The 16,326-nt window shown below is 39.3% G+C and overlaps 1 protein-coding gene across 1 annotated transcript in view; it reads left to right on the top strand.

The window, feature by feature from the left end:
- Positions 1 to 16,326, top strand: part of Twz (BTB/POZ domain-containing protein twz) — a 52,713-nt gene that overhangs the window by 20,060 nt on the left and 16,327 nt on the right. Inside the window, exons 2-3 of the mRNA XM_076430674.1 lie at positions 12,812 to 12,895; positions 13,742 to 13,945. Coding sequence (XP_076286789.1) covers positions 12,867 to 12,895; positions 13,742 to 13,945 — 233 coding nt within the window. The 5' untranslated portion in view covers positions 12,812 to 12,866. The remainder of the gene's footprint in view (positions 1 to 12,811; positions 12,896 to 13,741; positions 13,946 to 16,326) is intronic.

The raw sequence follows: 16,326 nt of genomic DNA, 5'->3' as shown, positions 1-16,326 counted from the left end.
TCGCGGGGTACGCAGTAGCCATTGAACAGTTCGATTAATGGACGTTGGATCGGTCGTGTGCATTCCAAAGACGACAACGGGACGGGGGCAGGCAGAAAAGTCTGTAAAAATGGATGGATCGCGGTCATTTTCACGCGTCGCTGAGCCGTACGGAGGCGTATAAAATAGAAACAATTCGATCTAGTCGCTCCAGTTTACTCGGTGACCAGACATAGAGCGACAGCCTAGCAAAAATCCTTCAGCATTTTTCATCCTATTTTCAAGTTCTCTTCCACGTTTATTCTATGGACGCACGAGATACAGATTTCTAAATTTTCTTGTTGGTACAATTTCCTTTTCAAAGCTTCTTCTAAATCTAATTTTATAATTATACGATTATTAATCTCTATTATTCAACTATTATTGTGTGTGATCTATTATCAACAAAACTGGTTTGGTTTTTTGTTAGATTTTCTGGAAGTTGTAATTTTCTAATCAATGTGTTAAGGGGTATGTATATTAGTAGCAAGTTTCTAATACTTTTCTATTAAATATTAAATAAGTGCTAAACTAATATTGTTAATGAGCTAATCGAACAGGTTCCTTAAGCTAGACAGAAGGTAGTTAAAAGCTACTATTTAATACCTATTATCAAGAGCGTGTATTTGAACGTTTCTAGACTTATACTGATTGAATTTAGCAACAACAGCTAAGGATAGGGAGTTTCTGAAACTCTATCATTACTCGATTATACCTGCCAATCAAATTTCAAGTATCCTTGCGTTTATACATATTCTAGGTACATGTATACATGGTCAGTGTAAATATTAGTAAATATCTATTTACACAGATCAGCTTAACTGCGAGTTTACGATATTCCCTTAGTTTGATGTAAAGCGTACAACACCATCACTAAACTAATACAATGTATCCAGGACCAAATTGAGAAAATTAAATTTAAATACTACAGTTGCATTCAGTATTATTAAAACTCTTAAATCAAATTTAAAATATTATTTTTACTTAAATTCCGGTATAACTAAAATAAATACATGAAGCTTATCTTTAATTGCAGTGTTATTAAATTACACCAAGAAAATTTGATGTTTTTGTAAACATTCATTTGAACGTCCAGACCCAGTAAAAATTGCAAGCATTTAAAAAAGAATAAATTTTAGAAAAACCGTTAAACGAAAATTTCTATGTGATTTTATCAAGACGATTTTTGTCAGATTACCATAACGTTCACGAATTTGGAGCACACGACATGGAAACCCAGCTTAATAATATCGAGCTACGGACTAGTCTTTTTAGAAAAACTTTTATGACACCGCACTGTCAGCCTCGATCGTTAATGCTTCCGTGTATTCCCTTTACCGATAGCCTGGCGCAGCTGGCTGCATCTTGGAAATTTATGGCTCTGTAAAATTCACGCGCCACGCAGTTACGGTTGAACATGAATGATGGATCTTGATACAGAATGGCGTAATTTCACGGGAACGACAGCAAGAGGCTGCACGTTTCAAGAAATATGGGGTCGAACGTGCATCGTCGCTCAAAAACGTATGATCCACTTACGGCGTTTACATTTCACGGATAAAGAGAACACGAAAGAGGATCTTCGGAGTCTGCTGCACCGTAATTGCAGTTCTACTGGGTTTCCCCAATTGTACGTATCACGAATACGAAATTAAATTAATCAAATGATATTTCGATGGGTAATTCTCATCAGTATTTCAATACAATTCAAAAACAATTTCTGAAAATGCAGAGAGGTAACTAGGGGTACAACCGAAAAGGGGGTGATTTTACGGGAGGAAATAAATCGAAAATGTAGAATAAAATTTTTCATAGGAGGATTTGTTTTCGAGAATATCGATTTTAAAAATTGAAGACGCGAACCATTGAATAAGAATCGTCTGTCCATGACCTACCGATTCTACTTAGAAATGCTAAGCACGTGACGCATTTTCAAAATCGATTTCCTCAGAAACAAGTCCTTGTATGAAAACATTTTATTCTACATTTTCGACTTATTTTTTAATGTAAAATCACTCCCAAAAGTAACTCTCAAAATACAAAAATTCGAATTGAACTAACACAAAACTGTGAAACCCATATATGAGCCGAACGGGTTGAATTGTCTAATCACAGTTATGTATTTATGGTAATTGGTAAAATTGCAGTTAGAAAACCGCATATTCCTGGAATAAAATTAATCACGCGTCGGTATTGAATCGCACAGTGATCGTTATATGTAATTCGTAAATCGTTAGGTGATTTTATTCATTCGTCTCGAGGTTACCTAAAACGAAATATACAGTACCAAGAGCACACCTGTCGATCATTATAGGAGTTTTATTAATGTTTGAGGATCATCAAGCAATCAGAAACGCGTGCTTAACGCTGGGCAGTCAGTAGAACAGACTCGTGCCTCATTAACTTCCTTTTTGCGTAAGTTTGTATGCAGATGTGCATCATTGCCGTGTTTTATTGCCAGAAACCTTTAATTATACTGATTGGAAAAGACCGCTATCGATGATTTCCTCGTCTTTTAGGTTTTTGTGATTTTTTTCTCGCAAAATACAATACTGTTGTGTTATTCATATGTTGCACGACTACGAAAAATGAATTACTTAATGAATTAATTTTTTGTTTGGATCACCAGCCCTTTCCTGACAAGAAATATTCACATTACCGTAAAATATTAAAAAAATTACTTACTATTAATTACCGCGAAATAACGTAATAATACACGTTCCAATTGATTTATTCATTATTTCTCCGAATCAAATGGCAACGTAATTTAATTTCAAAACATCGGTGAACCAATTAACTTCGTTTAGCTGCCCACTCTCCTATAAATACATATCGAATATACGCAATAGTCGGTCGTTCATCGATATATCTAACGTCTAACAAGAAAATAAACATAAATTACATACATCCTATACCAGCATTAATAGAATTTTTACTACAGCATTCACACGTGTATAATTACTTTTGTCGGCGCGCATTTCGCAGACGTCATTGAACGGAAATAGAATGGAAGCACCAAAGGTAATTACGATTTATAATTTAACAAGAGGTCGATGCATCGATCGGCCAGTGCATTCACATCTCGTTTTTACAATACCTCGCTCGTCAATGAAAGCAACACGTAACACGACCGACCGCCTCCGCGCAAATTGATAGAACGATAGAAAATACAAATTGATTCGACTAGTGGGTTCTCAGCATCGCCGCGCTGCCCACTGTCAGGTCAACCCAGCTAGCATAACATTTATAGTGGAACGGAGCCGCAACATTATCCAATGCAGTAAAATTTAAGAACTCGAAAATTAAATGAGTAGCTTACTACATTAGATGCAATAGTCAGACGCGATCTACGCGGTTTGCCTACAATAACATGTTGGAAAAAATTGATAAGTAAGATAATAAATCCGCCATTCGACGGTTAAAATCCGTCGGAGATGGTTTGCAACTCTGCTTTTGAAGGGCGGAGAAACTAATCGAGTCCGGGGGCCGCAAGTGCCGAAATTATTCCCGCGAAAGAAGACTTTAGCCGAGCGTTACCGCGGAGCGCAATCAACGACGGCAGGCAGCAGTTTCGCCGAATTTTCTTTGCCGCTTAACAACGTTCATTAGCGGTGTTCAAATATTCACGAAGTAATATTCGTTCGGACAAAAGCGTCCGAGGAGCACACGGTGTGTGCCCGTGGTCCCCGGAAGCCGGGTCAACCCTACCCGAGGACTTGGTCAATGCTTCAGGGTCAACGTCACACGCACACATAAGAGCCCCGTACACAAGTTTATAAATTCAGGAAACTCTCGGGACTCGTTCACGTATACGGGTTCAGCGCGCACACTCTCTCGGCCCTTGGCGGATTCATTGCTGGCGGAATGGTACAAGAAAAGGAACCGAGTCGTAGCCCGAGACCACTGAGTACACCGGTGGCCCGCGGCCTCTGCGAATGCAAATTCGAAAATGCCTCATTTTCTTTCGCGAATAGTATTATTTCAATCGCCCCGGGCGACGTTAATGCCAGAAGTCGGGACTCCTCGTAGCGGCTACCGTGCTGAAGGCTTTTTTTCGTTGCCGAGCACCGAGGATAATCGGCCGGTCGCTGGCGAGAACACGAGGATGCTTATACCCCGCTTTTCGGTGGACGTTGACGTTCTTCACGTGTCTGTTCATTACCGATACTCGTTATTATTAAGTCTTGAAGCTCCAGAAATTTTCGAAGTCAAGGCTGATGTGGCACAGCGGGGTATTCGGGCCGAAAAGTCGAGAAAAAGTCGATTTCAACATTTTTCCTACGACGTACAATTTTTACTGTCGGGCGTAGTTAAACACTGTTTATGTCTGAAACACATATAATCGAGGTTCTACTGAATCATGAATTAAACAGGCAAACATGATCCGAATTGTGTCGCTTTTGGTATCATTTCAATCAGATAAATATCACAAATATGTTAACGAGTGTAACGAGTGTAACAATTATACTGCGGATCTTTATGCAAAATAAAAAATGTTCGCATTGATTGCAAAACACAGGAGAGCCAAATAGAAATTTCTATCTTCTTTTAATTGTCTTATTAAGCTGAAATTAATACACCGATGTCCTTATATCTTCTTAATTCGTCCGCTGCTTTAAATTGTACGTGACCATTTTCGTCATAAACCTCTAAAATCGAATTAAACCTACAGACTTAATTCTCCATCCATTTTCATAAACAAATGTGGCCAAACATATTCCAGCGTATCGACTGAACAGTTAGAGGATCCTGGTCGTATTACCGATCTATCGTGACCGGGAGGATACGCGGAAGTAGAATCGTCCGTGGCCGAACAGCCAGGCAACATAGTAGCGTGTAGCGGAAGAACGCGTATTCTTATTATACGAGCCGGTCGTAGTCACTTTGTCGTGTTGTTCGCGACAGTTGTGTGCACAGCTTGGTGCAGCAACGTGTTCCAAGTGACCAGCTGCATATGCACGTGTGCTCGCGAGATGAGCGTCGCCCGAGGGCCCGACGGGAAGGCGTCTAACACGTTCTGAGGACACGCGCGTGTCCTCAGCGCGTGTACGACGTCGCAGGCTAGAAGTCTGTGCTGGTAAGTTTGCGTGGACGTTCGACCGACCGCCTCGGGCCGTCGTCGTATGCAAATGCTCCTCTTGTCGGCCGATCGACTATGCGTTTCCGGAAAACGTGTCGTTGCGCGTGAAAACCGAGCCGCCTCGCCATGGTTCGCCGCGCCTTCGCAAACTCCGCTCGCCGAAGAAATTCGCGGACTCGTTAAGCTTGCAACAAGCGTCCAACGTGGTAGTTTGCACGCGCTAAGTACCCACACATTCCAGAATACGTTGCGTCCTTCGAGGTGTTGGTTCTTCTACGCGTTTTAAAGCGGATGGACTTTATTGTGTAGTAGCTTCGGCTGCTATTAGTATTATTAGTGCTACTATTAGTACTATTAGTACTATTAGTACTGCTCACTATTAGTATTACTGTTAGTACTATTAGTATTACTTACTATTAGTGTCTACTACTTATTAGTACAGTGGAAAGTCGGTATACGACCTTAATCCGTTCCTGATGTTTGGACTTATACCGAATAGGACGTTAAACACATAAATAAAAAATGAGATTTTATTATTAGATTTTCATATTCAAACTCTGCTTAATACTAAAGTATAAAAAGAAACACTCGATCGATTGATCATTTTCTTTCGTGATTTTTCTTCGCGATCATACGCTGACCTCATCAGTAATTTCATTACTGATCCTTACTTGTTTGACTCCTTACTAATTTTTCCTCCGAGATAATTATTTAAAAATGCCGCAAAATTCACACAGAAAATTGATGTCGTATACCGAGCAAAATTTTTCACGTCCAAACAGGACGTATTCCGAATTGAGCGTACTCCGAAGCAGACGTATACCGAGGTTCCACTACTAGTACTATTTATTATTAGTACCACTATTAGTACTGCTTATTATTAGTAACTACTATGAGTAACACAAGCTTTTGATAAGTATTATACGTCGTCGTTATACAGGGTGGTTCACGCAATTGTTTGAAGCTATAACTCCGTTACCAGTGCAGTTACAGAGAAATATCAGAGGAGATTCATGAATGGTTCAGAAGTACTAGGTTCATACGATCATGTTTCTTTTAGAGGTGCACTGATGCGAGTGCATTCAACAATTGCGTTATTTTTTTTTAATGGAAATATTTTATTGCATAGTTGGATTTCCCTCGTCATTCTACGTAAAAGAGTATTAAGGTACAATAGTATCGTGTATACGGAGAAGCGTTTAAGCTTCTTCTTCTTCTTCAATACAGACATTTTCTTGAAATATGTGTGTTGTGAGAATGTGTGAGATGTATATAAGATATAAATATACATATAAACATTCGTAATCTATTACTCGATTAGAAACGAACAGAGACATATTTCTTCTGCTAATGACTTACGCGCATTGAAATAAAACGATATATTTTATTTGTCACATATTCGATATAAACAGTAAGCAATTTATTACTAATGCTAGGCGAAACTCTAAACTGCAACGGCCATTACTGAAATCCTCGTCGCGATTCTCCTCTACTTTCTCCTCTGAAGATCTTTTTTCCTGTTTGTTCGTAATTTATTGCCAGTCAAGGCGAGGTAAGAGTGCTTAAATGAATTTCTATATGTACAAGACTGCGTGACGCATTCGGTGCAACGTGTGTACATATACTATGTTTATCTAATCCTCCTTTCGAACGCACCAGACCGGAAGCCGGGGGACGAATGAAGTATCTGGAGTAGCGTGTTCCGATAATTAACCTATTTTAGAGCATTTTCGAGCACGGTTTACTGCGCAATCGCGATACAGGTTAATTGCGCGTGCGATTATACGGTGTATCTTTATTAGAGAGTCTTGTATGCGCGCCGATCAATTGCCCGGGGGCGATTGGATCGCGATGATCGTTACCGAGACGATTCTTTGAGTCGGTGTCATCGTGATTCGACTATTTATCAGTCGTTTCACCGAGTCCAAGTTGTCCTCTCTGTGTATGTGTAGCTTTGAATTATTCGTTGCGGTAAGTAGGTTGTAGTTCATGTTGCGAATTAAGATGCACGCCAATTAAGTCGGCCATTATGGTTCCACTAACTAGAATTGGGAGAGACAGTACCTAGGTACATGGATTTTTAAAGCTATATATATACGAATTTATTTCTGACTGATTGAAATTATTAAAAGATGAAATATATTTTCATGTAACTTTGGTTCCTTGCAATTGGCTTGGAACATTTTTATTTTGCAGAAAGATCTGCAGTCTTTCTATGCTATTACATGGAAGTATTAATACATTATAAAACATTTCAGATATTTCCGAGACTGGTCTTGGATAGATCCAAAACAACGATCTATATATTACGAATATTTAATACTACTTCTTACAAATGAAACACTCTTGGAATTTGAAATAATAAGTCCACGATTTCGTGCACATTAATTGTTGATCATCCGCTGTTTCGTTTACGATCGTCTAACAAATAAAAAAGAACTCAATGTCGAAAATGAACATTCTGTTCGCTCATCTAAAAAATCCACTATACTCGATCAAAACAGAAGCAAATCTGGCCATGCATTGTAGTTCAAACTTGCAACAGAGATAACAGGTCTCGAGAAAAGCACCACCATCGACGCAAGCGTACTAATTACACAACCGAATAAAATCGCGTTGCAACCCCGCGAATGCAGCCGCAAACCAGCATGCAGAAGAGATGAACTCGCATTGCACACGACGCGGCGAGCTCTCTCGCTCGGCCATGAAAAGAGTTTGCATCGCGTTTCGCGTGGTCCTCGCGGCAATCTACGTCGGATCAGGACGAGGAGAAGAAGAAGAAGAGGAACAAGACGAAGGATGCAGAAGAAGGAGAGGGAAAAAGAGAAACCGGAGACCCCCCGCTCCGCGTTGCTGCACCTCATCGACGTCGCAGGAACTCCGGCTCACAGGCTGAAAATAAATATCGCGGCGACCCGACGACGAGAACCTTCTTTCCTTCTCGAGTTTCGTGGTCGATGGTACTTCGGCTTGGTTCTTTAATACCCCCACGACACACGGCTTCGTATTTATAGATGTTTATACGGCGCGGGTTAACGTTACCGCGTCCAGAAATGATTTATACCCTCGAGAGATTAACCCCGGCGCACGGAGCCGATTTCCTGCTCACCGAACGATCGAGTCTTTCGGGTGGGCTTCATCGATTTCACGCTGCAACACGTTCCCGATTTTCAATCTTTACTGTTGGCTATGGAGAAGTTATTACGAGAGCACAATCAGCGATATGTTTCATTATTACTGGACTGCGGATTTGTATGTATTTATGAATAAATTAACTGAGCGAATATACTGCTATGAGTTATTATAACTACTGTTATGTTGTTATCAACGTGGAAAGATTATTGAGGGGTAAAATTAATTTGTATTTAACTACTCCTTCCTACTAGGGATGGGGTCAAGTTCAATATGTACTCACGAATCCGAATGAATTTTGAATAACCAAGTTTCATTTCATGGGTTTCGATTACTAAGTACTTCGATGTTGAAAGGAATCGAATCTTTTACAAGTAGTACTCGAATCTTGGAAATCAGAACTGCATAGTAGGTTTTAAGCACTTTCTTGATTAAATTCGTAACTATTTAAGAATAATATTTCATTTACAATACCTGATTTTATCCAATTTCTTTTTTTATCCGTGATATTTCCTGCTTTTGAAAGCACTCTTTCTGAAGGTACAGAAGTGGCCATTATACAAAGATAATCACGTGCAATTTTTGATAAAATGGGGTAATTCATTGAATTTTCACGCGAAATAACAACGGGTCTTCTCTGCGTTCTAAATATTGTGATTTTAGATCATTTTCCACTCCTAACACAGCAGACGATGAAAAAATAATGATTAGAAAAATCAGAGAATTTTCGGTACGGAATTTTCGGGAGTACTATTTCTGTTTTTTGAAGTACTTATAGAGAGTTCGAATTCAATCAATCAAAGTTCGAACCTGTTTGCGAGGTACTTGATCCCATCCCTACTTCCTACTATCTATGCTGAATATTTTTATTTTGCTAAAGATCTCCGCAGTCTAATTATTACTAATGATTAGACTGCGATTTTATGCATTTATGATAAAAATGAATAAGTGCAATTTAAACCTTTGCCCTGCGACTTGTTGTACGGCTGCAGTGATTAGATGACGTTCATAACTTACTGAAAGGAGGAAATTTATATTTATTGAATGCCTATCTAGTCTGCCCCCAATGTGTTCCAAAAATGTTGGACTGTCTTGAAAAGGATGATGCTACAATCACCGGTATGCTCCATTATTACTAATGAATGAATTTACAGCTGACTAAAATTATTAAATAAATTCATAACGAGAATGAAATGCATGTGCTTTATAGGCAATTATCGTCGATACCGTTAGTGGATGCTACTAGGAAAGAAACCAGCAAAAAGTTAATGGAGGAATAAAAAATTGTGCTATATTGAGAATCATGTTTAAGAACTCATTATTTATACGAATAATTTGTATATCATTTAATAACTAGTTAAACATGTCTAGTACATTTCCACATTAGATACTTCAAAGTACAAGATAGTGAAAATGAAAGCGATCTGTATTGGAACAATCTCCAACTATCTCGAACTTGACACATTACTCTCCTCGAAGAGTATAATGCTAAGAACAGTATTTAATCCGTAAGTCACAGCAGGTAATAATCCATCTTGCGCAGTCATGTAATTGCAAAATACGCTAGATCGCTTCATTTGTTTTTTATAGCGTGGCGAAGATTAGACTATGGCGAAGATGAGTTATTGTCGATAGCATCTGAGCTTCGAATACGCACTGTATAATGTGAGACTGTTAGGCTACAGAATGCGAATGATAGGTCGTTTATTTCGCAACCGAAAAATATTCCTTTAACCCTCGTACGATATTCGTAAAACTTTTTTATATCAGTGTAATTTAATATATTCTTTTTGTTGGTACGTTTGGTGTGAGGTAATTGGCGACCGTGCAGATCGTTTTCACTATTTTGTCAGCAGAATTTAGGTTGTTTCATTCTTGTATTTTGTAATATCGTTTGCTGTCTTCTAGGTATTGCAAAGGTAGCAATAGGGAGGCTTAAGATGCGAAATTATGATTAAAACACAGGTGGCTATAGACACAAAATTATGATTAAAACACAGGTGGCTAAAGACACATTTTCTATTAATTCTGAATAATTCTTTTCCATTTTCAACTAATTCTGAATAATTACAATTTTCCATTTTCAAGTAATTCTGAATAATTGCAATTTTCCATTTTCAATTTAAAAAGGCGAAGTTTATGAAAGTATTTTCAATTTTAAAAATGAAGAACAGATACGGGTTAACAAGTGAAATGAAAATCATGGAATAATCTCATAAATGGAGAACGCATGTGGCTTCACGCAGAGCAGGGAGACAATAATTCATTAGAACTAGAGGGCAGATTAGTGGTCAGGAGAGAGATCAAACGGTACACTAAGCTAGAGACAACTACCAGAGCAGAGAAATGCTTCACAAATCTGCGGCATTAAGAGTGAATTTGCTCGGAGGATCCATTCGGCAGTAAGCTGCATATATTTGACATTCGACCCGATACTTCTGCCCCATTCGTTCTCCCGATTCCTTATCCAAACGAGCTTAAATTCATCCGCTTGACCAAACAGTCTGACCGCGTTCCCCATGGTTTCATGGCGGAAAACGCCACAGGAACGAAGAAACAAAGCGCGGAAACGCCGTGTTTGCACAGACCAGGAAAGAGTCCGGAATCTCTTTAGACCGTTGTCCGAGCCCGAGAGCATCATCCCCGTTCTCCCGCGGTTATTTTCCCCTCCCTAGAACGGTTCGTTAAATATTATTCCGGCCGTTAATTGACTTATTAATATATATGAAAATTACGAGTTAACGTTCCGCTTATGGTAATGGCGAGCGCGCGGGCGAGGTCCGAGCCGTTCCGGGTCGCCGCGCCGACTCGACCGAAAACAATGCCCCGTTAAATCAGCGTTATTGTCGCCCGCGACCAATCATGAGGATCGATAAATTAAATCGAGCTCCCCGCCGATTTCAATCGGCGCGAGCGCGACCTCGTTACAGGGGAAAGTTCCGTGCTAATGTCAGCCGCCGTGGCTGAACACCGTTTTGACTTCTAAATGGCGGCTGGAACGCCGTCCTCTGTCCTGCCAACTGTCACACAATCAGTTGAAATCGGAAAAAGCTGGACGCGAAAATCGAATTTACAACCCCTTCTGTACTCTGTGAAAGGTTTTACAACCATGAACCAATGTGAGCTATAGTTACGCCGCGCTACATCAAAACTGATCGACGGAACTATACTGATTTCGTAACAAAACTTTGTTGTTTTTAATTATCTTTTTGTGAAATTATTACCGGCATACTCGTCTCATTTTTCTGATTGAAATGAGTACAAACACGACACCATTTACGTTATATTTACGTGTTTTATTCACGATGTAGTGCAAACTCCCTCGTCGCTTGAGGTTGTGCAACAACAGAGGTAACCAATAATAGTATTCCAGAACTTTTAACAACTCGTAGTGGGAGTGGCTAGTATGCAACGACCGTGGATTCCGTGCAATGAACGAGGTTGCAACGAGCGAGGTTTTACCGTAGTCGATGAGGCAACAATTATCTTGCTACAGTTCTAGATTAAATCTTTACTAGTTTGCACACAATGAATCGTATTTTATATGGGGTACGCTTTAGGTTGAACTGTTTTCAAGTGACACACGTATTAAATATGCTCTGAATTACGCTTTGTGCTTATTTTAATCAGAAAAATGTCAAGAATATGCTGGTAGAAATTTCATTAAGAAATAACGAAGAACAAGATATTATCAACTAAATGAACCAGTAATTAAACTAGCTCCATAAGTGTAATTTCCTATCCTGGCAAATGAATAGTACCAAAATCAGATTCTGCGATCTCCAAGCTCCGAGAACATGTTTGTATTTATTAATGAATTATTATAAATATAAATTCTGCCCAACTATTTATATTTTTAGCCCATTGTCGACGTTCGTTGACGTTCAGGAACGAAAAATTCGGGAAAATACGCGTGCCGTGGTCGGTAGTTTGTATAAATATCGCTCGCGCGTTGCAGCAAGCATGGTCTGGTCTGTGCGAGCTTTCCCCGTCGACTTTTGTATCGGCGACGCCATACGCCGGAAAGCCAATTGTCGCGCTGTCGAGGGGAGCGTAGAAACAGGAGAGGAACGTGACACTGATACCGTCAGAGAAAGCTGCTAGGAAGGTGTTAGTTACGCGATCCAAAGATCCTTTTTCTATCTCGGGCACGCAGGCTTGGGGAAATGCTTAGGGGAAATGTTGAACAAACTTGTTCATAAAAATTAGAACTCAAGAAAACTCACTAGCCTGCGGATTTTATGCATTTATGAGAAAAATCAAGATATAAAATAAAATAGTAAAAAGATGAACAAAATTCTAAAATGTTGACCTGTTAGTTTCGATTAATTTAATTTCTTCATCCGAACGGCTTGTGTATCGTAAAAATATCGTCGTTGCTTTATTGAAACGTTTTCATTGCATTTTACAAAGCAAGTTTCGTAAACACATAAGACATAAATAAAATAATGTAATGTGGTTTTGTGAAGGTCTCAGAGCTCCGGCACAATCTTTCTATCTGTGGTTTTGAAATAAATGCGATGTATTTCTTTGCAGTATTGCATTATAAATACGCAAAATAACGTGGACTTTTAATTACAGACGGAAATGTGAGGCCGACGGAAAGGAGGCGAAGGCGGAGCTGGCACAACGCAATATGTTCCCTAGCGCTCAAATTAAAATGAGGTAAATAGTGAGCCTTATCCAAGATACATTCATAAAAACCGACGCGAAGTATATTGCAACATCTTAAAAGAACTCGCGATATTTCTTTGTGATTGCAACTCGAGACATCGGAACTTCTACTTTCCTCGAATCATACTTTCCTCGTCATACAGAATAAACAGCGAGGATCTTCCGAGCTACAGTAAAAGATTCATGAGAAATGTATCGTACTACTTTTGCTATTAAGTGAAGTATTCAATATTAATGGATAAAAAATAAAATGCATTATACTTTACCGGTGGTGGGCAACAGTTTTGCTGCTGTAATTTACAATTAGCTTTACATTCATGCAAGATTAAAGACATTATAATGAAATGCAAATAAAATACTCTTTCTTTCATGTGTAACTGCAGTAAATGGCAGCAATGGCTAATTTCATAAAATTCATTTAACAAATTGTCGCAGTAGGTATTAAATTCTGTTAACACGAGAGTCAAACTCGTGACGAAGATTTCAAACAAAATCTACTAAACATGAGTGTTATGCCTTTATTTTCGGACGAAATAAAATTCCATTTGTTTGTAACTCAATTCCAGCATTAAAGTAAATGTAGACACGCAATAAACACATACATTTTCGTTCCACTTCTGTGAAATCGTTGAGTAAAATTATTCTTGACGAAGATAGCTGTCTCCAAGTCTACGTTTATCGATTTAGGTTAGGATCAGTTGCATTTAATTGCTGCTAGACAAAAGTTTTGCTTACCTTTCGTTGAATACTTGCGTCGAACCATCGAGGTGTGTTTTTCGCTGCCTCACGGATGGGACAGTGCCTGATGACGGCTAATGTCGAAAGTATCTCTGTCAGATTGCTGTCGCCAAGCAGTTCGCCGGCCACGTCGCCCACAATGTCGAATTCCTCGTCGCCGACACCACCGACGCCGGCTGCGCCGACTTACAATCAGAAGATGACCGGGATACCCTGTGTGGCCGCTGCTTCCAGGTACACGGCGCCGGTTCATATCGACGTAGGTGGCACGATATACACGTCCTCGCTGGAAACGTTAACCAAGTAAGTCCATTTTTCAATCTTCCATTCGCACATTGTTTATACATGGGGTCCCAGAAAGTGTGCCGGAAGCACCCTTTCCCTTTCCTTAATCTATCAAGGCAACCTTCAGTTCTTTCAAGGTCAATGCAACTTTGTTTTACTATTTGTTAGCTACCGAATTACTTCAGATAGTAATTCTCACTGACTTACCTTGCGTGTCATTATATGCGAGAACTATAACGGTCCCTAGGTTATCGTTGCCCGTAAAATGACCATTATATTACTAGATAGCGGATTTTATGCATTTATGACAGAAATGGGTAAGTTTAATTTAAAACAGTTAAAACATTAGAAGATTTTCAAAATGCCGTTATATTGTTTTCAACCTATCAAATATATTAAGGAAGAAAATACATTTTTATTTCACTCCAATTGGCTGCAATTCAGCTAGAAGAATAAGTTCAAGAAGTATGCAAAAATTTTATGCGCGAGGATTTGAAGGCATGACTGCACTGATCAGATATAAATTTAAACGTCAGCATAAAGTTGCAATGATATTATTTTGAAAAAAGAGGACCTAACAGACACAAGCATAATGTTGTATGTAGTGGCTGCAGTAAAGCGAACGAGCTATTACGACTAATGGCACACGTCCGAGCGCTTTCGAGAAATGGCTCATGGTAATATAACTCTGTCTACGGATCCGATCGTACGAAAAATGGTCTAGCAACTGGTACGGACACTGGCAATGTGTTTACGGCACGCAAGAAACCGATTCAAGCGCCGTTGCATACGCGAGAAGTTCACACGCGGTTCCGCGGCTTCGTGGAAAGCTCGTCGATCCTGCTCCACGAACGACCACGCGACTGTCATTCTAATTTATTATGCGCAGGATAGTGAAATCTGCGATAATAAATGCGAGATAGGATCGGTAATTTTTGCGGCTGGTCGGCGGAATTCCAACGGGATCGTTGAAATTGTCTGTCCGTTGAGAAATGTAAAATCTTCAACAGTCTAACAACGAATTTCGAAAGAGTATTTCACTTGAAAAATTAGGATAATTACGTTCTTCCGAAATGATTTGGGTGTCTGTTTGGCGGAGACTCGCGTAACAAATTGCGTCTGCAAACGAGCTTTTGTTTCACATCACAGCCGAGAGTGTTAATGCAAGTTAGACTAGCTTTGGATGAATGCGGTGTAATTTTGAACCCACGTTTGACTGGGCAATGCAGTGTGAGATTTTCATCGAAATAGCATATTCACGGTGGAAAGAATTCCGACGCGAGAGAGTAGAAAGGGAGCGTGATGTCCGGATCGCGGAAACGTGACCATCGACAACGCTCCAGGATGTTCGTAGCTGGCAATATCTCACAGAACATATCGCTCGCAATCAGGCACACCGTTACCATGCCCGACAGTGTCCAAAGGCTATTTGCGGTATACTCGTGTACTTTATGCATAAAAGAGACGTAACGTGAAAGCACAACTGCACTTTGCACCGCGGTAAGTCCGTAATCTCTGCGAATGATCCCTGTGACTACCTGGGCGACATTTTTTGTCCCTCCGATCGAACACGGCCGGGAACATGTGAATTCGAAGGGAAAAAATTGCTTAAGATAAATTGATACTGAAGAAAACAATATTAGTGACAATATAATCGTACCTAAATTTCAATTTTTACACGCTGTCCAACTGAAAAGATTTGTTTTATTCGGTTCCAAAACTGTGGAAAATTGTTAATTTCGTATACTGTTGTTATTAAATTAGCTAACACTAAACCTACCGAGCACTGAAAGTGATTAAAATGTGTGTTTCATCTGATAAAAATGACAAGACACTATTTATTTAGATTTTGTGCAATTTTTATTGCAATTCGTGCTGGGATAAATAAATTTATCGAATCAACTTTCATGTAAGCAACGTCATAGTTTCAGTAATTACACAATTAAAAATCTAAGACCGGTTATTTGACCGGCAGTGGTAGGTTTAGTGTTAATTGTTGATTGTGATAGAATACATGTGAATTTAAGGTGAAACGAATTTGTTAACTTTCTATATCATTGTTATTGAATTAGTAAATTATTGTATACTAAGGCAGACTATGTTACTGACAACATAATCGTACACTGAATTTTTTGCTTCTCGAATTGAAAAAATTACACATGTTTTCAAGGCAATGGAAAATGTATGAAGTGAAAAGAATTATATAGTTGATCTTCTGAACATCTATTAATCAGTTAGTTAGTTAGATACTGGAATAGGCAACGTTACTGACGACATAATAATGCACTGCAATTTTTGCTGACAGTCGAATTTAAAAGATCATATTTCCTACGGCGACCCGAGTGATAGGTTTCGTCCGCCATGTTGAATTCCGAAATGAACGAAGCTCGTTAAAATTT

Source organism: Lasioglossum baleicum, chromosome 9 (assembly GCF_051020765.1).
Source record: "Lasioglossum baleicum chromosome 9, iyLasBale1, whole genome shotgun sequence".
Lineage (NCBI taxonomy): Eukaryota > Metazoa > Arthropoda > Insecta > Hymenoptera > Halictidae > Lasioglossum > Lasioglossum baleicum.
Note: the sequence above shows the minus strand (reverse complement) of the source record. Positions and strands in the feature narration are given on the sequence as shown.